At 56.4% G+C, this 22,193-nt stretch overlaps 1 protein-coding gene across 3 annotated transcripts in view; it reads left to right on the plus strand.

Moving 5' to 3' along the window:
* The window catches only part of CACNA1E (calcium voltage-gated channel subunit alpha1 E), a 142,987-nt gene extending 121,913 nt beyond the window's left edge, over window positions 1–21,074 (plus strand). The window contains exons 35-49 of one of the 3 annotated variants that reach the window (XM_069789737.1): window positions 5–130; window positions 323–388; window positions 2,360–2,451; window positions 2,900–3,065; window positions 3,246–3,373; window positions 10,748–10,844; window positions 12,592–12,697; window positions 13,841–13,948; window positions 14,442–14,542; window positions 14,840–14,946; window positions 15,588–15,696; window positions 17,020–17,148; window positions 18,641–18,821; window positions 18,935–19,128; window positions 19,728–21,074. In XM_069789737.1, coding sequence (XP_069645838.1) covers window positions 5–130; window positions 323–388; window positions 2,360–2,451; window positions 2,900–3,065; window positions 3,246–3,373; window positions 10,748–10,844; window positions 12,592–12,697; window positions 13,841–13,948; window positions 14,442–14,542; window positions 14,840–14,946; window positions 15,588–15,696; window positions 17,020–17,148; window positions 18,641–18,821; window positions 18,935–19,128; window positions 19,728–20,267 — 2,250 coding nt within the window. In that variant the 3' untranslated portion in view covers window positions 20,268–21,074. Of the gene's footprint in view, window positions 1–4; window positions 131–322; window positions 389–2,359; window positions 2,452–2,899; window positions 3,066–3,245; window positions 3,374–6,061; window positions 6,159–10,747; window positions 10,845–12,591; window positions 12,698–13,840; window positions 13,949–14,441; window positions 14,543–14,839; window positions 14,947–15,587; window positions 15,697–17,019; window positions 17,149–18,640; window positions 18,822–18,934; window positions 19,129–19,727 lie in introns of all 3 variants that reach the window. The other 2 variants (XM_069789735.1, XM_069789736.1) reach the window with 2 other exon arrangements.
* Window positions 21,075–22,193: the final 1,119 nt, after the last annotated feature.

The raw sequence follows: 22,193 nt of genomic DNA on the forward strand, positions 1-22,193 counted from the left end.
CCAGCTGGTGAACACCAGCAGCTTCAACATGAGCTTCCTGAAGCTCTTCCGGGCTGCTCGGCTCATCAAGCTGCTGCGCCAGGGTTACACCATCCGCATCCTGCTCTGGACGTTTGTGCAGTCCTTCAAGGTAAGACACATGCGCCCTGGTCTCCTCCCAGGCCACGGTGCTGGGGTGCTGCTCCCAAATGCAGGCTGTTCCCAAGGTCTTGCTGCTTGCAGGAGAGACGGATCGGCACAGCTTACCTGATCGCTGTGCTTTTTGTACTCCTCTGGAGCTGGACCTGTGCTAAATGAGATGACTCATCTGCTTCTCTTGCAGGCCCTCCCCTACGTCTGCCTCTTGATCGCCATGCTTTTCTTCATCTACGCGATCATTGGGATGCAGGTGAGCACAGACATCTCCATGTGCATCCCTCTGGTGTGGACAGGCTGGACCAGCACGTCCTCAGCATTATGCACAGCAGCCAGCCTTGTGCCTGCCTGTCATTGCTTCACTCCGTCACGGTGTTCCAGAAGGTCCCGAGGGTGGAACAGCTTGTTTGGCAGCTGCAGAGCCGCATGTCCTGGGGGGCCTGCCACGGGCTTGTCCAGTCAAGCTCCACAACTGCCTTCCCAACTTGTGCCCTTAGAGATGTGGCCGTGGGGACTCAGTTGGGCATCCTGTGTGGCAGCCACTTTCAAATCGTCACCCCTTCATTTAGAAATTACACCCTATCTCCAAATCCCTAGCAGTCCCCAGAGACTGATTTCATGCCTGAGGGACCTGGTGAGCAGCCTTCTGCCTTCCCAATCCAAATGGCTGGATCACAGTGGTGATCCAGCCCACCGTCCACCTTGTCCCTCTGCAGAGGGTTTATGTTATAGTCGTGCTGCTGATGGTCTGCTTGGGCTCTCGTACTTAGGAACCTGCAATGACCTACCAGATGGTGGGAGGTCTGCAGAGCATGGGAAAAGTGAGCTTTCCAGGCTCCAGCTGGTAAATAAGAAGCACGTGAGCTAACACCCTCAGCTCCACATGTGCCGCAGGGCTGGCTCGGTTCTGCGATGACTAAATCCCACGCTGAAGATCTGACAAAGCATCTTCGACGATGAATGCTTGGGATCTGGAGCTGCCCAATGAGCGAGCTGCCACAGTACCCTATGCCGTTGCCTGACGTGTGCCACCAGGACAGGCAGATTTTGGGGAGGCAGCAGGCAGTGCAGTGGCCCCCCAGTCGGGCTGCTTGGCAGCGCTCGTGTTTAGTCTCTTCCACCCCCTCTCTCCCTCCCCGAGAGTCCTGTGGCTGGTTTTGGCCGCTCTGTCCTACACACCTCAGCACCGGCTCCAGGTGTTCGCCACGCTAAACAACCGCCAACTGACTCAGCCCCCCTCCCTGCTGTGTGGTAGTATTTGATTTATTTTATTTTTTTTTTAACACCATTGTGAACAAATCCCCAAGCAGTAAAGTCTGTAGGCGTTATTTGAGCAAAATAGCTGGAGGCAGAAAATATTCTACAATTACACATTCCAAAAAACCTGTACAGGGAAAAAATACTCTGCAGTTAGTGTATTTTTAGGTTCACGGAAAGTGGAATAAATATTCAACAGTAATAACAGCACATTTTTCCTATTCGAGGTACTTTACGAGCATTCATTATGTCCTACCATGGCCTTGGCTGTGGGTCATTATTAGGATATTGTCCACGTTTGGGGCTTCGTTGCCTCTTTCGGCCCTGGGGACAGTAGTCCCAGGTGTCTGGCTGTCCGTCGTGGATTAGCGGTCGGTCTGTCCCTCCCTCACTGTGCCCTTCCCCACCCTGGTTGTACTGCTGTGCCTGACCTCGGCATCATGGAGCGTTTCTCCACCAAGGGAAAAGCTCCCGGGAGTTTCCAGGAATGTGACCAAGCACCCACCCAGGGTGGTGCGACTTGTCCCTGTGCCTCCAGCATGCTCGGGACCACTGGGTGCCGTGCAGTGCTCGGATGCTGCCCGTACCACAGCAGAGGAATGGATGTGGAGCGGTTGGACTCGGTTGGTCCCAGGTCCTCTGTGCTCCTGTTTCCATGGCAGCTCAGCCTCTCGCAGCCTTTGCTGCCCCCTGCAAATCCTTCCTGAGGAGAGGAGAGTCTCCTTCCCCAATGGCTGCTCAGAGCCAGCTCCTTGCCATGCTGGGGTGCTTTTTCATGGGGGATTGCACAGAGAGGGGGGACGTCAGCTGCTTTGGGGGCTGGCTGCGCTGAGAGTGAGGGACCTCGGGCAAGATCGGTCCCTGCGGCACAGGGGTTTGTGCCTGTGAGCCGAGGTGAACATGCAGCCACTTCCCCAACCACTGAGCTCTTCCCTGAATAACTGAGACTTTTTTCTCCCTCCCATAGGTTTTTGGCAATATCAAACTAGATGAGGAAAGCCACATTAATCGGCACAACAACTTCCGCAGCTTCCTGGGTTCCCTCATGCTCCTCTTCAGGTAAGTAACCATAAAAAACGCCTTTGGCAGCGTTTTTGGTTGCAGGCATGCCAGGAACCAGGCTGGGCAGGTTCTCGCCACAGGCTTTTGGTGGAGGTCAGGTTTTGGCGCTAGAGAGCAGCTGGGCAACACATGGCCACAAGAGCTCAGGAACCCCCTTTTTTCCCCCACCTTGACCCCAAAAGGACATCTGTCTCACAGCTCTTTGGACCAGCTGTCTGGGGGAAGTTGGCCCCATGTGCCAAGAGCTACACCCTGGCATGGCTGCACTTGTGTGGGTCCAGCCTGGTCGCTGCTCACCCAGTGTCTTGCTCCTCTGCATGCTGGAGATGTGCTTAATTTGGGTAGGGGGTTGCACAGCTTCTTGTGAGGTTTCTCCTGGGGGCATCCTAGCCCGGCTCCATCCCGTGCAACCACGAGCTGCTGAGTGTGGCTGTGTTGGGCGCAGGAGTGCCACTGGAGAGGCATGGCAGGAGATCATGCTGTCCTGCCTGGAGGGCAAAGGCTGTGAGCCGGACACTACAGCGACGTCCGGGCAGAATGAGAACGAGCGCTGTGGCACTGACCTGGCCTACGTTTACTTCGTTTCCTTCATCTTCTTCTGCTCTTTCTTGGTGAGTTCCTCCTCCCTGAGAGACCTGGGCATCCCTCCCATCAGTCCCCCCAACCTGTACCCCTGCCATAGGGTCATCAGCCATCTTCCCACGACTACCCTTCCTTCTCTCTCTCCCTTCCCTTCTCTGCTCTCTTTCCCTCTACTTTCCTTTCTCTCTGCCTTTTTCCCTTTCATTTAGATGCTCAACCTGTTCGTGGCAGTCATCATGGACAATTTTGAATACCTGACTCGGGATTCCTCCATCCTGGGACCTCACCATCTAGATGAGTTTGTCCGGATCTGGGCAGAGTATGACAGAGCAGCGTGGTATGTAGCCAGCTCCTTCTCTCCTGAGCAACCTCTCAGAGCTGGTTTTAAACAGGCGTCTCTCTGTTCTGCTATTGAAAACCAGCTGCAATGCCAGGACAGTCAAGGACGGGCTGCTCTCGCTTGCAGTCGTTACAAGGGCAGCAGCTGGTTCCTACAGAGCCTGGTGGCACAGGCATCTTAGGTGATGTTCACGGTTTGCCATGGTGTTTATCCTGAGTCCTGGACGTTCCTGCTCTTCCTCTCCTTCCCGGCCAGTGGGCAGGTCTCTCTCAGCCTCCTTCCCTGTCCCCATGCACCAGCTGGGTGCCTCTGCCCTGAGACAGGCTCTGTCGCCTGGTCCCCAGCACCCACAGCTCCCTGTCAGAGCAGGGCTGAGCATGGCTTGTTCCCAGCAATGGGGAGATGCTGGGGATCTGCTGGGCTTCTGCCAAGTCACATATGGTGGGTCTTAATGGGTTTGGGGAATTATGTTCTTACGCTGGCCAGCCTGCTCACCCCTCTAGAGACGGGAGGACTTTGTTTCCTGCACTCATGCCCTTGCTGATGAGGACCCCAGTGAACAGGGCGCCCATTTCCAGGCAGCAGCCTGTTCCCAGCAATGGGATGGGTTCAAAGCGGTCGTGCATACCCTGGGTGGCCGGGCTTTGGCTCTGCTCCTGCTGCTGCTGCTGCAGAGGACTTGTTCTCTGCCACTCCTCCCAGAATGGTCTGGAGCATCCCTAGGGCAGTGTGGAGCCCTCAGCAGCTCTGGGAGCATGTTTGCCTTCCACTCAGGCCCAGCACCGCGAGGGTGCCTTGTGTGGCCCCTTCCTCCTCCCCCAGCCCAGCGACAGCCTCTTTGGAGCCACGACCCACCACCGCTGTGCCTGGGAGTGTGGGTGATCTTAGCTTGAGAGCCCTTGGCAGCCACACATGCTCCCTTTGGAGAGAGTTTGCGTCCACTGCTAATGTCCTGCCCCTCAAGAGACCAGCTCTAGCCAAGATTTTTTTTTTATGCCTAATATCATCAGCTCCTGGCATAAGTTCCTCCACCATTTCTGTCCAACCCTGTGCAGCTCAGTGCTGGCCAGGTTCCTCCCCACGTGGCCTCCTCCAGCACTCTTGCTGCTGTGCAAGGTCCCCGTGGGCAGGTGGGTTTGCTTGTTAGTGGGCAACTGTGCCTTGTGCAAGGGGGAGAGGTCAGTACGGTGAGTAGATATCCTGATGGACAACTAGAGAAGGGAGAGGAGGCGAGAGCAGTGAAACATCCAGCTGCTTGGTGTGGGGCTTCTCACCCATGGCTTTTGGGAAGGATTTCTTCACACCAGGCACTTCATTCACTCTTGCCCCCCTGTGTTGGTGGCCTGGGACAGTCACTGAAAAAGCATGCCTGAACTGTCCTATCAATGCCATGTACCCCTCTGATTTCTGAGCAAGCCATGCTCTTTCATCATGATATGTAGCCAGTGGTTAGGGGACATGCGCAGGAGCCGGTGGTGCTGGGCCTGTGGGGGCAGTCCCAGCCCCTGTTGCTGGGTGAGGAATGGGTGAGTACATCTGAACGGGTCCCACCACCTGAGTAGGACAGCAGTTCTGCATCCTGACACCGGGACCATCACGTGAAGGTCTCGTGGGGAGACCGCCCAGCAGCGGGGGGGGCTTGGGGATGGGTTTTGCCAAGATGGTTGGGTTAGCTCTGGACAGCGATGGAGAGGGGATGGGAGAAGAGCAAGGAGAAACCAGAGGCAAAAGCACCGGGTAGGATGGTAACGCTGTTCTTTGCCTCCTCGCGTGGTTTCCCTCCAGGCTTGTCTAAGGATGCCCAGGAGGCTGCAGCATGCTGCACCTCAGCACTTCCACCCCACACGGTCCTGCTTCCCAAAGGGCTCTGGTCTGGAGCGGAGTGGGGAGCTCAGCATCTGATGGCCCCTGCACCCTCTCCTGCCAGCTCTCTGCCTCAACTGCTTTGTTATTTCAGCCGGTGCAGGAGGGATATGGGCCGTATCCTGTGATGACTGCACCCTGGTCTGGGGAGATGTGCTTCTGTGGGCGAGAAGGGGTGTGTGTGTGGGAGGGTTTGCTTCTAATAATGTGTACCCTTGGCAGAGCATGGTCTGGTGGTCAGAGCACAAGACTGGACCGCAAAAGACCTAGGTGCTAGTGCCACAGCCACCAGTCACCAGCTGGTCACATTATCTCTCCCCGTCTCAGGTTCCCCAGATATTGGAGATACAAGTGACTCGGCTGCCAACCTCTCTGGGACCTTGTGAGGACCAGAGAGTTGGCCATGCGAGGGCAGGCTCTCTGGTGGTGTGATGGGTCACAACTCCATCAAAAGGGCTCGTGGTGGCTAGAACCCAACCAAGCTGCAGGCTCACCCCATCTGAAATTCCAGCCCTCTCCCACCAGGCATAGGCGGCCAGGGGCACGATGAGGAAGGGTGATGGGGTGGTGTTCACTGCCAAAACTGTCCTTCTCCAGCGTCAAGATGGGTCAGTGTGAGGAGGTATGAGCTGACTTATGGTGGAGAAGGCAGTAGCTGATGCTCACAGCTTTCCCCTCTCTGGGTCTGACAGAGCCAGAAGAAGAGCTGTGCACCCCCAGGGCTCTTGCCCCACAGATGGTCCCAGCATCCTCTGGTTAAGCTCTCCATCCTCCCCTCCACCCTCTCAGTGTCCTATTAACCCACCTGTGCTTCCTTTGCAGCGGCAGGATCTCGTATAAGGATATGTACAAATTAGTACGGGTGATCTCGCCTCCTCTGGGCCTAGGAGAGAACTGCCCCTACAGGGTGGCGTGCAAGGTTTGCCTCCCAGTCCTCCGCCACAACCTGGCCACGGGACGCACCATCCACCCCTCCTTCCCCTCGCTCCACCGCCACCGCGCCTCCCGAGGGAACCCTGATGTTGCTTTCCTTCGAGTTTAAAGAGGTCCGCGGCCTCCCAGAGCCAGCAGCTGTCCCCCTCGAGGGGAGGCATGAGTGGGGCCAGGGAGGGGGCTCAGAGCCTCCTGGGGTGGGTTTCAACAAATTGCGTCCCCCAGCCAGCCCCCTGCCCCAGCTCCATTGGTGCAGAGAGCCCCTGAAGAGTGCTGGGCCAAATACCACCATCCCTGCGTGGGTTCTCAGAGTGCCCTCACGTGGGAGCAGGAGTTTTTTGGGGGGCTTAGGTGTGGTTTGCTCCTGGGGAGGGAAGGGGGGAGCAAAGGCAGGAGGATACTGGGGGCTTTGCTGTTGTTTTGGAGAGTGAGGACTGAGGGGAGGCCAGGGTGACCCCTCTTCCTGGGCGACGCTGTGCTGTACCCAAGAGACTCTTCCTCAACTGTGGCACTTGGAGGACACATGGCCATGTCTCTGGGGAGCAGGACTCTTGCTAGTCTTGCCCTTAGCTTGCTGGACCTGTTTGGGAGGTGGTGGCACCTGGGCACATCTCTGGAGCTCAACAGCTCCTTTCCTTCCGCTTGAGCCAAGGTCCCGGCTGCTGACCGTGAGTCCATGGCAGCGATTTGGCCTCCTTGTGTCTCTCTGACTTGCACGGGGGTTTTTTAATTTTATTTTGGGTTGACAGTTGAGCAAAATCGTGCACCTGCTGCCTTCTCCGAGGTGCCATGATGCCTATGTCTGTGTCCATGGCATGGAAGGATGAACCACAGAACTTGCTCTTCCCTCTGCATCCCTCACAGCATCTGAGGAGATGTATGAGGGAAGCTCAGATGCCCCCAGTCCTTGATCTTGGTTCTGCAGAGGAAGAGGGTTCCTTGGTGCAGCATGGTGTAGCTACCACATCCTTCTCGCCACGTCAGAGATACTTCTTCCAGCCAGCATCCCTGGAACGGGTCTGTCACCCTCCACAGCTGGTTGTGGGGATGATGCACACATTTGAAATCTTGAAGTAGACCACCAGCAGTAAAGCAGAGGAAGCAAGACAAGGCCTGGATGCTCAGTCATCTCATTTATGAAGAGGTATTTAGGGATAGGAGATTTCTTGCAAGAATCTCAGATGGCTCATCTGTTCAAGGAGGGGCTCCTTGCAGTCTTTCCACTCTTCTCTGTTGCATGCCTAGCAAAGGATGGCAGCTTTGCTGAGGACACTTGCTCAGGTCCCTGCAGACAGAAGACACCTTCAGGAGGAATTTCTAGCCTTTCTCGATTGATGTCAGGGCTTCACTGGCAAATGCTGCTCTCCTAAGCTGGATCACCCAGTGCTCAGAAGGGTACCTGTAATGCTTCCTGGGAAGAGGGAGCTCTGCAGCAGTCTGGGCTTTATGCTGACTCTGTGGGATGGACACAGCAGTGAAGATGGATAAACGTGAGGAGAGGTGGAGGCAGAGTGAGACCAGCTTCTGTTGTCATGTGAGGGAGAACATTCCCATCTCTTCCCTGTGTTACCTCACTCTCCTCCTCCCTGTGCATGGGGTATTTCAAGGACATGAGAGATTTTCAGGGATTCCTACTGCCCTGGAACAATTCCCAAAAGGCAACTGATGAAGAAAGAAAACCCACGTGGTCATTGCATCTTGCCACCATGGTCCAGATCCCAAAATGCCAATCCAACTTGCTCACCTTTCAGTTTGGTGAGCCTGCCCTGCACATCACAGTGCACAGGTTCAGCTTCCTGGACCCCACACCCCTATCCTGCCAGGCAATGCCACAACGATGACTTGCAGAAACAAACACCAACATGTTTATGGAGCGGTGGACAGCCTGCTCTAGAAAAGCTGGTGCTTGGGCAAATTCGGGATGCTGCACAGGGGTGCAGCATGGTACGGAAGCATACCTGCTAGGCCATCCACAGGGGGACTAACAAAAGGGCATTCATGCAGGAAGACTTCACGTGGAAGTCCAGCAAGCTCTGCCCTTATGCTGGGGAGAGCAGGTCTTGTAATCATATCTTGCTGGGACTGCATCCTGGCAGCCAGCTCCACTCCTTGGGGCTATCTCTGCCTTTCTTCAACCCATCTGCTTCTGGCAGTCATGCAAAAGTGAGCCAAGGAGGTGGCATTGCGTTTGCCCCCTAAAAGTAGCCTTTGAGATGGTCATGGGTCAGGCGAATGCTCCAGAGACATTCATGTCGCTGTGAACATCTCCTATTACTGGATCTACTCTCACATCACTTGCTGTTCTGGTGCTCTGTTCCTAAGAGCCTGGTACGGCACAGTACTTATTTCCTAACCACAGGAGGACAGATGTGCCCCAGATTTCCTCCTCCATTACTCACAGGGTTCTCTCAGAGCACCAGGACCGAGCCATTACTGCCTGGCGGTTTTACAGGCCACCCTGTGCCATAGCCACAGGGCACACCTCCATCCAGACACAAGACAGATGGCCAGATCTCCCATCAAGGATGTGCCTGTGCTGGGACCAGCTCTTGGGAGCCATCCTGTTTGGAGGGATGACATTGCATGTGCCTTCCCGTGCTTCACTCCATGTAGATGTGGCTTCTGGGCACTGCTGTGCTGCTCAAAACACTTTGAGATCTCTGCTCTGAGAAGCAGCAAAGTGTGTGTTCTGTCTGTGAGAACAGCACAGTTCTCATGCAGTCCTTCTTGGTTACTGATGCAAACTCTTCCTTTCGTGGGAATCCATTCCTCCTTCATTGTGCAGAGAATCTCTGTATGAAGGACAGTGTTTGTGTGTGCTGGGTACACTAAAATCCCCCCTGCCAGGAAGGGTGGGTGGAAGATCACCATCTTGCTTCCTTTTTGCACAAAGTTCTTGAGCATGAAAATTTTGAAGTCAACTTCTCCCCATCAGACACCTCGAGTCAGTGCACATCCAGCTCTGCCAAGACACTGCTTATGGACTCCTGAACCTGGATATTTCTTCTTGATCATCCCACTTAATAGTCTCCAGTGTTATCAATCCTCTTTCCAACCTATTTGGGTGTGTCAGGTCTCAAAGGGGATGTCTTGCCCAGCCTGTTCTGTGCCTGCACCCCAAACAGCTCCTGTTGCAGGTTGTCACCATCTGTAGTCCACATCTGAAATGTCAGGACTTATCTTGGTGGGGGCCGCTTTGGCCAGGGGTCTGCTTCCAAACCAGTGGTACCCCCTGAGAAGAGGAGATATACCTTGTTCTCCCCTTTCCACACTGCTCTGAGCGCATGGTTAGGAAAGAGGCCAAAATCCCGTGGGCAGTGCTTAATTTTTCAGCAGTGCCCTCTCTCCCAGGCCATCCCAGCTGAGACGGGTTCCACTCCAGCAGCATCCTCCCAGCCCAGCTGTAAGGGTCGATGCCTTTGCTGTTGTGAGGTTGCCCTTTCCCAGTAACCATCCTGAACGTTGCAGTGCAGGACAGAAGCCTGGCACGAGGGGAAGAAGAGGTGGCCAAGCCCAGGATCCCTGGGAGATGTACTTGAGCGGCCTCCTGGATGTGCAGAGAGGGAGATGCAGCCCAAATATCTCAGCCTGGCAGAGGGCTCGAGGCGTCATCAGGTGGCCCATTTTTGGTAGCATTCCTCACCGCAGCAATCCTAGGCAGGTCCTTACAGAGCAGAGGAGCGCGAGGTGGGGATTCCATCCTAGCTGCCTCCCTTGGGAAACCCAAACGAACCCCAATGTTGGAAGGCCCAAACAGCTGCCTCTGCTGAGACTCTTTAAACTCCAACCTGGTGGAACTTGCAGCCGCATGTGGGAGAGAGCCAGGGCGGGAGCATGGCATGTACAACTTTTCCTCCCGGTTTTATTTTTTCAGCCAATTCAGCATGCCTTTTGCACTGGTGCATGGTGGGAAAGTGGTCCATCCGCAGAGCCAGACGGAAGCAACTGGGCATCTTCCTTTGACAAGTGACCCTGGCCCACTGCCTTCTATGCAAGATGCTGCCTCCCAATTGCATAGACCTTATGAGCTGGGGATACACAGCCTTCAGGCTATGGGTTAGGTGGCAATGCAAAGCAATACCCAGGCCCCCCCCGCCCCGCCCCGGGAGGGAAGACGCTACGGAGGCCACAGAGCACTGTGGTGCAAACCACCGTTATCTCAAATAACCCATGGCTTGAGTGCCGTGTATCTGATTTATACCACTCGCACACAGCCCTGGAACCTGTGGGACAAGCTGGGGGCTGCTGGAGGGCTTTAGGAAAGGGGTCGAGACCAGAGGACTCCCAGACTGCTAGCTAGGCAGGCGCTTGAGGCCAGCAGCAGAGAGGAGAGGGGTGAGTTGCTTTCTGCCAGCATTCCTGGGTCTGTGTGAGCAGTGCTATAAATCCACATCAGGACAGTCTCTCATGTATGATTTGCCTTGATTAACGGGTTTCCTGTTCTTTTCCTGTTTGTCCGTTTGTTTTTTCTCTCCTGTTTTCCTGTACTATTTTTGTTTGTATGTTTTTCTGCTCTCTGGGAATGCCTCCTCTCTCTCTGCATCTCCCTCCCTCCCCTTCCCCCTTCATGAGCAGTGGCCGAATCCATTACACTGAGATGTATGAAATGCTGACTCTTATGTCACCACCGCTAGGCCTCGGCAAGAGATGTCCTTCCAAAGTGGCCTATAAGGTAGATCAACCCTTCCTTCTACGGGGGCTAGAACTGAGCAGGAGCCTGAGCTCAAGGGAGCTGCGGGAGGTGGGGCTGGGGGGAGCCGGGGAGGCGTTGGGGATATCCAACACGTGTTTAGCTCGCTCCTGAGGAGCCTGGTGTGCTCAGAAGAGTCCTGGCCACGCTGGCTGGTCTCCACTGCCCATGCATGTGACGCTGCCGTGGTCACTCGCAAGCCCAGGGAGCTCTGGGGTGGAAGACCCCAGTGGAAGAGGAGGGGCAGGGTCAGCAATAGTGTGGAAGCGGGAGGGTTGGAGAAGATGAGGTGAGAAGCAACCCTGTAGCAATTAGGTGAGAAGTCCTTAGGAGCTCACTGACCCATGCTTGTCCTCTGGGCTTGGACCCATCCTTGTCCCGGCCAGCACAGAAACAGGGCTAAAGCCCATGGAGATGGGAAGCAGGTGGGCAGCAAGGACATCTTCTGTAGGAGCGGCTCTGCAGCGTGTGAGGAGCCAGGCGCATCGGCACAAGCTATCCCGAGGCTGGCTTGTGCGAGGCAAAGCCAGGTGCCTTCAAAAGATGTCTCTGAGTTTTACCCCCTTGCTCCTCCTGCGGCGGTGGCTGGTAGTCGGCTCACAGCACAGGCACAGCGTGTAGGCATGGAGCAGGAGCACGGGAAGCCCTGAAGGACGTGGGGTGGGAGCTGCGTGGCTTTGCCGAGGGCAGCAGCTGCTAGGACGAGACCTGGAGCTACAGAGCAATGTGTTGCTCAGGTCTGGAGCAAACTGAAGCTTTTCTTAGCCACGGGCTGCTGCCCGCAGCCCCTTCAGCAGCATTCAGGGCTAGCAAAGTGGGGATTTCTGCACACTGGCAAAAGCACTGCCCCCCTCTCCAGGTCTCAAGTATTTGTTCACGCATGCATACATCCACCACCACACTTTTCCAGGAGAAAAAGGGAGGCTCGAAGGCAGGGAAAGGACATGAGAAGCCGGGTGAAAAGGAATGGGCAGGGAAGGGATGACCCAAGGTATTCACAAAGCAAAATATACTCTCTGGAAAGTGGATCTGGTCACTTCAGTTTGCACCCCGCCTGCCCAGGGTGGGGAAGGAGCATGGCGTGTCTAACCTGCCTTGGTTGCCCTTCTCTCTTTCCTTCTGCACTTTTTCTACCCCTCCTTCCCTTCCCCACCCTTGGATAATTTGGACCCTGTGCATGTGCTGGCAAACTTCATCTCTGAAAGACGCAAAAAGGGAGCGCCAGGATGTAGCATGCTAGAGGAATCCAGCCAATCTGAAGTCCCTGGAGGTTAGGGACCCTCCTCTCCCCTGCCCCAGGTGGGAAGGGTTGAGAGCTGGAAAGCCGAACCACCCGGGAACGGAAACCTGAGCCCCCTCTCCCCTTCCCGAGCATTCCCCATGCCCGCATCCCTGATGGATCAGGCGTGTCTTCCCAAAAGTGCCGGGAGGTGCTGTGGCAGCCCCGGTGCCATGGGGAAGGGGGCTCAGGGGCCGTTCCTGGGGTGCAGGAGGAGCCCTGGAAGGCAGTGAGCCGGTGTCCTGGGGTGGAAGGAGCCGGGGGGGTGGGGGGGTGATCCTTGCCCTTCTTTTTTGGCTGTGCTGTTTTGACACTCTTTGTTGCTTTTTATTTTTTAATTTTTATTTATTTTTCCCTTTTGTTTAATGTTTAATTTCTTTTCCTCCAGCCTGGTCGATGTGTTTTTCGATATTGTTTTCCGTCCGCTGTTTTCTTCTCTCTCTTGCGCAGAGACTGGTGCTGATGAACATGCCTGTGGCTGAGGACATGACGGTCCATTTTACCTCCACCTTGATGGCGCTGATACGCACAGCCTTGGACATCAAAATTGCCAAAGGTAAGGTCGGTGGGGTACTGAGGGGACAGAGCCAGGCGGGTTTCAGAGTGACCAGCACCTATCTTTTGGGCAGGCTGAGGACATCACAGCCAAATTGAGGTTGGCTGCCCAGAGCCTGGCATGTGGATGGAAGCGATTACCTTGAACAGGCCGCTCTCTATAAAAAATCTATTTCTTTAGGGAAGAGGTGGCCAGTTTTCCACTAGAAGCTGCTCGTAGAGAACAGAAACAGCTTGATGTCCACTGTGTAAAGGGGGAGAGAGAGAATTCTCCTTCCTCCCCATGTACAAAACCAAACCAAGGAGGGAAAAGATCACGTGTACTGGGCTTCCTAAGGCCAGGGAACAGAAATATCTCTCTCAAAGGAGATAAAATGTTCAGAGCAGGAAAACCTGCTTTGTTGTTGTTGCTGGAAATGCTCTGATTGATCAGATCAAAAACTTTCTGCAGATACATGCCATTTTCAATAAAACATCCCCTGGGAACAGCTCAGCTGTTGGAAGAAAACCCAACCCAGGGAAAGATATTGGCAAAAGCCCAGTGCTGACACAGCTCCTTGGGTTCAGGGTCCTCTAGATAAAGCAGAGATTTGAACCTGGGTCTCCTACAGCTCAGCAGAGTTGCCTCAGGCTCGAGTGCCTGCGCTTGACATGTGTTGACAGTTCCCTTTGAGCCTGGGTCTTCCTAAGCTCAGCAAGCCCCTTCACCACTGCCCAGAGAGCTCTGCTCTCCTTGCACAGCATCACCAAGTATTTAAGGATTTCAACCAAGTGGAGCTGCTCTTTCACCAGCACATGATCTGCTCACCAGAAAAGAGAAAGTGGGGCAGCAGCAGGTGTGTGTGGGCTGGAGTAGGATTGGAGCCGCAGAGACGGACCCAAGGCAAAGCTTGAAGATGGCAGCTTTGAGTGGGAGGGCAGGGGATGGGGAGATGGAGGCACATATGGATGGAAGGGATGGTAGGAAAGTTTCCCTGCGAGAGCAGGAGACCAGGCTCGCTGATGCAAGCTGGCCCTCCCAGCCCAGAGAGAGATGGTTGCTGCTTGTGAACATCACTTCAAGATGGCAAAGGGGTGTTTTTAGCTGGACCCTGGTGCCAGGTCTTGATGTATGTGGGCCATTTTTTTTCCCCCGCTGTTCAAGGTGGTGCAGATTGGCAGCAGTTAGACTCTGAGCTTCAAAAGGAGATCCTGACCATTTGGCCTCACCTGTCGCAGAAGATGCTTGACCTTTTGGTACCCATGCCAAAAAGTGAGTCTCTGTGGGGGCTGTCACCACTGCCAGGTTTCCAGCATACCTGCAGCAGCTTCTTCCCAAAGGGAGGTGGGGACCAGTCAGACCCATCCCCAGCTGAGGGGAGAAGTGGGAAAAGGGGTTGTGTTGCTACAGGCTGGCTTCTGCCTTGCTCTGCCTAGCTGCTTGGGAACCCTCTTGAAAAAGACCCTGTTTGTAGTGATCTACTCCTGCCAAGCCCAGAGTCTCCTGTAAATCATCTCTGGAGCATAAAAGGCAGGAGGCTGAGCATCGCTTGCTCCATTACATATGATGATGTGATGAAGATACGTGTCTTGGTGGTTTATGATGATGCTTTCAAGCTATCTCCATCCATTTTATCTCCACGTGGAGTGTCTGAGTGCTGAACAGAGTTTGAAGGTCATGAGAGTATCCCACAGCAAGGCTCATCCCGAGATCAGCACTGGTTAACACACAAGTGTCCCCACTTTGTTCCCTCTTATGCTCTCAGCCTCTGACCTGACTGTTGGCAAAATATATGCAGCCATGATGATCATGGACTACTACAAGCAGAGCAAAGCGAAGAAGCAGCGGCAGCAGCTGGAGGAGCAGGTGAGGCTCAGCAAGGGCATGCGGTGGGCAGGACGGGGTTGTTCAGAGCACCCTCGCTGCTTCTTACCACGTCCCAACCAAACGTGCAGCCAGCCGCATGGGATGCAGCTGAGGGATGAGGATGGTGGTACAGGTTGGGCTTTGGTGAATACAAGGCGCACGTATGTGCATCCTCAGCCCCCAACAGTGAACATGAGCATGCTGTCACCTTCCCAAGTGGCAGGGACTTGGTTGGAGAAGCACTGGATGTTCATCTGCGTTTCCTACAGGCTCAGGTTCTTCCTTTCCTCAATACAGAAAAATGCCCCCATGTTCCAGCGCATGGAGCCATCCTCCTTGCCACAGGAAATCATCTCAAACGCAAAGGCTCTGCCTTACCTCCAGCAGGACACGCTCTCGGGCCTGTGAGTATTGCCCTGAGAAGAAGGGAGGTGGTCCTGTCGCTTTTCTGTTCCTGCAGCCCTCATTTTGTTCTCTGGAGCTGGCACTGGGATGTACAGAGGGTTAAAGAGCTGCTGAGAGCAGGGGAAACACAGTCCAGAGCAGAAAGCTCCCAGCACAAAGCTTTTGCAGGATTCCAGGTAGCTGGTGTGCGTCAGCATCACCAACAGCAACAACTAAGGGGGATGGCCAGGTGTCTGCATGGATGCTCTTCTTGCAGGACCATCCCAGCACTAAGCGCAAACTCTCTTACCTAGGAGGGTCTGGGATGGACCTGAACCCTGGGAGCAGTTGAGCAGCGGGTCCCTGGGTGGTACAGGGTCCATGGAGGATCCCAGCACCCTGGCTGGTGGGAATGAGATGGTGGGAGTTGCTGGCACTGCACTTGGGATGTCCCCCTGCTGCCATGGGACCTGGGGCACTGGTGTCCTCTCCTGCCTGGGCACAACTTCAGCTCTCCAAGGAACATGATGTTTGCCCTGGGGGTCTCAACAGCCTGGGGGGCAAGCACAGGGGCTCCCCAGCTCTGAGCCGCTGAAGAGGCGATGCCCAGTGATGGCAGCAACTGGCTTGTGGCCTACCTGAAGCTGGACCATCTTTGCAGGAGCAGCCGGAGCGGGTTCCCCTCGCTGAGCCCACTCTCACCCCAGGAGATCTTCCAGCTGGCGTGCATGGATCCAGCCCACGGGCAGTTCCAGGAGCACCAGTCTCTGGTAAAGTCACACACTGCCTGGCGGGCACTCACCTGCAGTCCCAGCAGGGGTGCTGGTGGGCACGGGGAGGAGTGGGGCTGCAGGCATGGTGGTGAAACGCTGCTCCCTGCCCTGCCGCAAGCACAGCGGAGGGATGGCAGCTGCTGGGTCATGCACAGATCCAAAGCAGGGGACAGTCGTCCCCAGGTGTCCCCCAGCTGGGGCTCTGGTCCCTCGCTGCTGTCCGGGCACTGGGGACGCAGCCATCCCTGGACCAGCCCTGGCCGGTGGGGCCAGGCAGTGGCAAGTGCTTTTGGGGCAAGAGCTGTGACTGGGGTCTGATGTCCTGCAGTAAAATATCCTTCTCTTCACAGGCTGCTCTTTTTTCCACTGAGCGCTCATTTCAGTGGGTTACCCCATGCTGAGTGATGGTATCTGATGTTTTCGGATTCATGTTCATTTTGTTGTCAGTGCTGGTGTCCCCAGTCCCAAACTGAGTTGTCAAACTGTCTCCAACTGGAGCACACCCCTCCGGCCTCACACACATGCCGGCCGGCAGCAGCAGTGTCTGTCTGTGTGTGTGTGTATATATATATACATATCTATATATATCTCTCCATGTCTGTGTGTGCATTTGCACACCACCCCGACATTTGTCGGATGCAGTGTTGTACCACTGTGCATCTCCAGCCCGGTCCATGTCCCTGGGGTCTGTAGTACTCTGTGTGAGCTGTGTACTGCGCAGGCAGGTGTCCCCTGCCCCGGCCACCCTGACCATGGCACCATCCTGCCGGTGGGGAGGTGGCAGATGAGACTCCCCCCTCCCCATAAAGTCACCGTCTACCAGATCTCCAGGGTCACTCCCTGCCCATCTCCTTGACACCACGTCCTGTACACAAGAGTCCCCTAAATTGGGAATTAACCAAAGCACAAAGGTGCCGCAGGTGGCATGCTTTCTTTTAATGGGGATGTGGCCAGAAATCCTTTAAAGCAGGGTCAGAGAGAAAAATCCCATACATTTGTCCCCTTCTGGCAAAAGGAGAAAGAGTTAAAGCCGGGGCAGTCAGGGCATCACCAGATCTAGGCAGGGTTTCCACTGCCACTGAAAAGGTGCAAGATGAATTGGCCATCAGGCAAGCCTGAAGCACCACATCTGGGCTCACGAATCGGAGATTATTTTTCAGTGGCGACATGATGGATGATATGTTTTAGGCTCCCTTTTTGGCCCACTTAAATTCTGCCCCCGGTTTAGCAAACAGGGCTGTCCTCTGCAAACGGGGCAGAAGCAGCGCGCTGCCCTGCTCCAACCCCATCCCAAGAGCTTGGCTGTGTGTTTATTTCCAGGAGCCAGAGGTTAGGGAGTTTCAAAGAGTGCAGCCCTCTAACCGTGGCAGCTACCTTCCCGTGGACACTCAGGACCACGCTGTCTCTGGGAGGGCCTCCTCCATGCCTCGTCTCACTGTGGATCCCCAGGTAAAACCAAGCAAAGCCCCCACGGGTGCCGGGTCCAAGCAAAGCCTACCAGGTAACACTGGGGCTTCTCTCTGCACTGAGCGAGTCCCACGGCTTCCCCAGTGCGCCGATATGGGAGCATCTCCCCATCTTTGGGATGCTGCACAAGTAGGAGAGCTGCTGTTCCCCTACATGGGGGACACCAGTAGCAGAGAGCAACCAGGGGAATCGATCTCCTGGCTCATGTGGGAGGTCCACGGTGGAGCAGGGCCATGCTGGGAGGTTGCAGGGTCCCCCCGCAATGGGACACCCCTCCTTTCCTCCAGCCTCAGGTGCTGGCTGAGGTCCGAGGAGTCCCAGCCCGACTGTCAGATGATCTCCCAGGTGATGAAATGCCTTTTCCTTCCTTTTCTGTTGTCCCAACGCACACGCTTCTCCGTCTGTCCAGGGGAACCCAGGCCACATCTCACCTCCTCGTTTGTCTGCCTGGTTTCTCTGTTGTTCTGTCTTGTACTCAGCCTCCACCGAGACACAGACGCTTTTATGGGGTTCGGTTTTTCTGTGAAGTCTCTGAGTCTGCTTTCTCACAGAGGTCCGGGTGCTGGTGTGACATGTTGTTGCACTTTGGTGGGGTGTGAAGAGGAAGGGAGGCTTTGCCTCATGGGCTTTATTGACCATTTGGCAGCAGGGGAGATGATCATAAGGAGAGGATGGGAGAAGAAAGGGTACAGTGTGAGGAGAGGAGGCAGGGAGAATGGCCCAAGGCTGCAGAGGAAAAAGCTGCTAGAATAAAGCAAAGGCAAATATAGGAGGGGGTGATGTTTTCCACAAAACAAGTGAAAAGACAAGCTAGAAGGAGGGGAGAAAGTAAAAAGGAGAAGCACGGAATGGAGATAGGAAACAAGAGGGACAATAAGACAACAGCATGAGTGGGGAGAGAGGGAATGACTGCCGGGGAATGGGATGCGGGAATAAAGGAGGACCAAGGAGGACCAGTGCTGCCACTGGAAAAGTGGCAGCAGCCAGGAAAATAAACACCAAGTGAGGGGCACTGGAGGATCCCCCCTGTCTCAATGATTTCTTCTTCAATGTCTCCGTTTGCTCCACTCCAGTCCTGTTGTCAAGGTGGGGAGGGCTGCTGAGACAGCGTGGGGGCCGATGGCCTGGTACCCTCTGTGTCCCCACACGCGGGACGGGGTGCTGCTGCTCTTCCCCTGCCACGCAGCGCCTTGGTTTGAATCACAGTCGCTGGCTTTGCTTGTGGAGCACCGTTCCCAGCTGGCTGGGGCAGGGGAGCTCACAAGCACAAAAGCTAAACCCCACTTTCCTCCCACCCTGATTTGTGCAGAGATTATCTGGGGGGGGCTGTGCTTGGGCTGGCCATCCCCCACCCTGAATCTCCCCATCCAGGAGGCTGGCATGCCAGTGAGAAACCAGTCATTGCTTGACCGCCGTCCCCCCCCAGCCCTGCCCAGAGCTAACTCGCTCCCCGGCTGGCCGGGGTTGCTTGCAGGTGGTGACAGACACCAGCTCGATGCGGCGATCGTTTTCCACCATCCGGGACAAGCGCACCAACAGTTCCTGGCTGGATGAGTTCTCCATGGAGCGCAGCAGCGACAACACCTACAAGTCCCGCCGGCGCAGCTACCACTCCTCGCTCCAGCTCTCCGCCCGGCGCCTCAACGCTGACTCGGGTGAGCAAGGGTGGGTGGCCCCATCCCACTCCAATGCCAAAAGAAACAACCCCAGCCGAGTGTCCCCAGCTCCTAAGGAGGGGACGGTGGGGACTGATGGGGATGTCCTGTAGGCCACCGGTCCGACGGGCATCGCTCGGGCGGCAGGGAGCGGGGCCGATCCAAAGAGCGCAAGCACTTGCTGTCCCCTGATATCTCCCGCTGCAACTCGGAGGAGAGGAGTCCCCAGGCGCACGACGACTCGCCGGAGCGGCGGCGTGAGTCCCGGTCACCCAGCGAGGGCAGGTCACAGACACCCAACAGGCAGGTGGGTGACAAAAAACCCTTCCTAAGCACAAAGGGAGATGTAGAAAAAGCTCCTTGCTAAAACTGGGAAGATAAGCCCCAACTCCAGGAGCTCTGCACTGTCTCTCCTCCCTACGGTGGCACCTCCGTGTTCCCTGTGAGCTGAGCAGGTTGGGGCTGCTCGGGCACCCTGCAGAGCATTTGGGGAGAGGGGTGGATCTCCACACCGATCCTCTCACCACTGGCAGCCGCTCCCTGCCAAGGTCGAGGTGTCCCAGCTACACAAGCCTGGAGATGCCAGTGCTTGAGCGTGCTTGAAGCCCACAGAGATGCTGCCCATAGAGACCAGCAGCTGGCGAGCCATTAGCTCTTACCGCAGCAGGTTTGCGGGTGCTCTTTACTTTTGACGACCAAGAGCAGATACCATCCTCATCCCTGGAGCAGACACCATCCTCATCCCTGGAGCAGACCCCGAGGCAGGGATGGGGCAGGCAAGGCTGTGGCAGGGTCTCATCCAAGCAGGAGGATGCTCCAGGGAGCCCAGGCTCAGGGTGGGGGGGAGTGGGTGCACGGCGCTGCCCGTCGCCCCTGTATTCCCCAGCGTGTCTCGGTGCGTTGCAGGGAACGGGCTCCCTGAGCGAAAGCTCCATCCCCTCCATCTCGGACACCAGCACCCCCCGGCGAGGCCGCCGCCAGCTCCCGCCGGTGCCCCCCAAGCCGCGTCCCCTCCTTTCCTACGCCTCCATGCTGCGGCACGCCGGAGACACCTCGCCGCCCGCCGAGGAGAGCGAGGGGGGGTCTCCGCTCCTCTCCTCCACCCTGGAGCCCAACGCCGCCGGCCTGACCGAGTCTTCCAGCTCCCCGGCGGGGAAGCAGAGCCGACAGTCCACCCCGCAGCGTTACATCTCGGAGCCCTACCTGGCCCTGCACGACGACTCGCACGCCTCAGACTGCGGTGAGGAGGAGACGCTCACCTTCGAGGCGGCCGTCGCCACCAGCCTCGGCCGCTCCAACACCATCGGCTCGGCCCCGCCGCTGCGGCACAGCTGGCAGATGCCCAACGGGCACTACCGGCGGCGGAGGCGAGGGGCAGGGCAGGGCGTGATGTGCGGGGCCAGCATCGACGTGCTCAGCGACACCGAGGAAGACGACAAGTGCTAGAAGCTGCCCCCCGTCCCCCACCGCCCCATCTCAGCTCCCCCCCAGCCTCGCCGCCGCCCTGCCCCTCTCCAATGCATGCTCTTCGCCACGCCTGGGAATGAAACAAAACCAAAACCAAATGCAGGGGAAAAGGAGAAAACCAAACCGACCGGAACGGAGGGGGAAAAAAAAAAAAAAAAAAAAGAAAAAAAAAGTCTTTGTGCAAAAAAAAAATTAAAATCTGTCGACTTTCATTTATTATTATCACCTTTTTTTTCTGCACAGAGAAGCATTTGATGGGCGGCAGAGCGGCCCGGCCGAGCGCGCGTGCTGGGGGGCGAGTGAGAGCCCCCCCGGACGCGGCCCCGCTCCCGGCCCCGAGCGGGACCCCCGGGAAGGCTCATCCTGATGGTTTTCTGCTCCCTGAGGCCAGAGAGTCCCAGCGAGGGGGTACCAGGGGCCCCCTTTGCTCTGTCGCTCGGGCTCGTGCTGCTGTGGCTTTGAATTTCCTTCCCCGAGGGTCTCATCCAGCCCGGAAAAGGGGCGAGGTGTGATGGCGGGGTGTGGGGGGCCGAGGGGTCGGGGTGCACCAGGCAGACCAGAGTGGCTCTGCCTGCCGGGATGGGGCAAAACCGAAGCCAGCTGGTTTGGACTGGGGCAGGCGGGAGCAGGGCGGGGGGACTGAGTGCTGCCAAATGTATCCTGTCTCCCACCAACATATATTTATTTATATACGGAGAACTCTAGGTGTGCCTGTGTGTGTATATACGGTATGTGTGTGTATATATATTTATATGCTGTATATATAAAGATATACACATACATGGATTTGTTTTAGTCATCTGACAATGCTGGGGAGCCCCTTGGGGTTTTTACTACCCGCACCCTGTTTGGCGGGGGCAGGACCAAGCCTCCCCGGGGTGGGGGGCTGCTGTGCACCCGTCGCTGTAGCAGAGCATTGGGAACGTCACCCCGCTCCCCTCGCCCCGTCCCAGATGTTTCCAGCGGTGGGCATTGCATTTTCTCCATTAGAGGTGGCTGTGGCGAGGAGTCTTCGGGCAGCTCTGCTGCCAGCTGTGCAGAGCGGTGCCCGCAGGAGTGGGATGCCCAAGGGACGAGGATGGGGCTGGGGGTACGGCTTGCTCGGCACTGAGGGGGTGACGACAAACCTCTCAGAGGCCTCTTTGCTGTGTTTTCCCAGGAAAAGAAGATTCCCATGTCCACAGGGGAGAGAAGATGTTGTGCGTGCGTGCGTGACGGTACCCTAAGATCTGTTCTCCCAGCAGAGGAGCCTGGCTTCGGCACCTCCCCTGCCTCAGTTTCCCCTGCAGCCGTGGCCCCTGCCTGCTCCCAGGGCCTGGCGCTCCCTTCGGAGGGGGGGCTGCCATGGGGGCGGCTGGGTTTGCAAACCCCATGGCCCCGCCACAGGGGCACATGGGTGTCCAAGAGCCAGCAGGGCTTTGGGAGAGGAGCACGGTCTGGGGGGTGAGCAAGGTGGCTCGTGCCTCCTGCAAATCCTGAAAATGCAGTACAGGGCCACCTTCCAGCGCTGGTCATTGATTAAGCTGGTGATTATGTGCTGTCAGCTCTAATGATCTGCACGCACCCTCGGATGTGGGTGCAATGCTTTGCCCGTCAGCCCGGGGAGATGCTGGTGGCCTTATGGTGATGGGTGGCTCACCCTGGCGATCACTGGCATGTTTCTGCTGTAAGTCGTGTCCATCGTCAGCCTGAGCGTAGTTCTGGGGAGCCGGAGGGTGCTGTGCCTTTGGAGCCTCAGGGAAGGGCTTGCTCCATGGGCCGGAGGTCTGGTCGGTGCGGTTGGACCAGGCATGGCCATGTGTGTGGAGACGGGACATGGCCTTCAGCCTGCTGGGCTGGGCAGGGGGAGGCAGCACAGCCCTCGTCCTGCCCTTCCTCCTGCCCATGGCTTTGCTCTGCTGTGGG

This window comes from Haliaeetus albicilla, chromosome 8 (genome assembly GCF_947461875.1).
Source record: "Haliaeetus albicilla chromosome 8, bHalAlb1.1, whole genome shotgun sequence".
NCBI lineage: Eukaryota > Metazoa > Chordata > Aves > Accipitriformes > Accipitridae > Haliaeetus > Haliaeetus albicilla.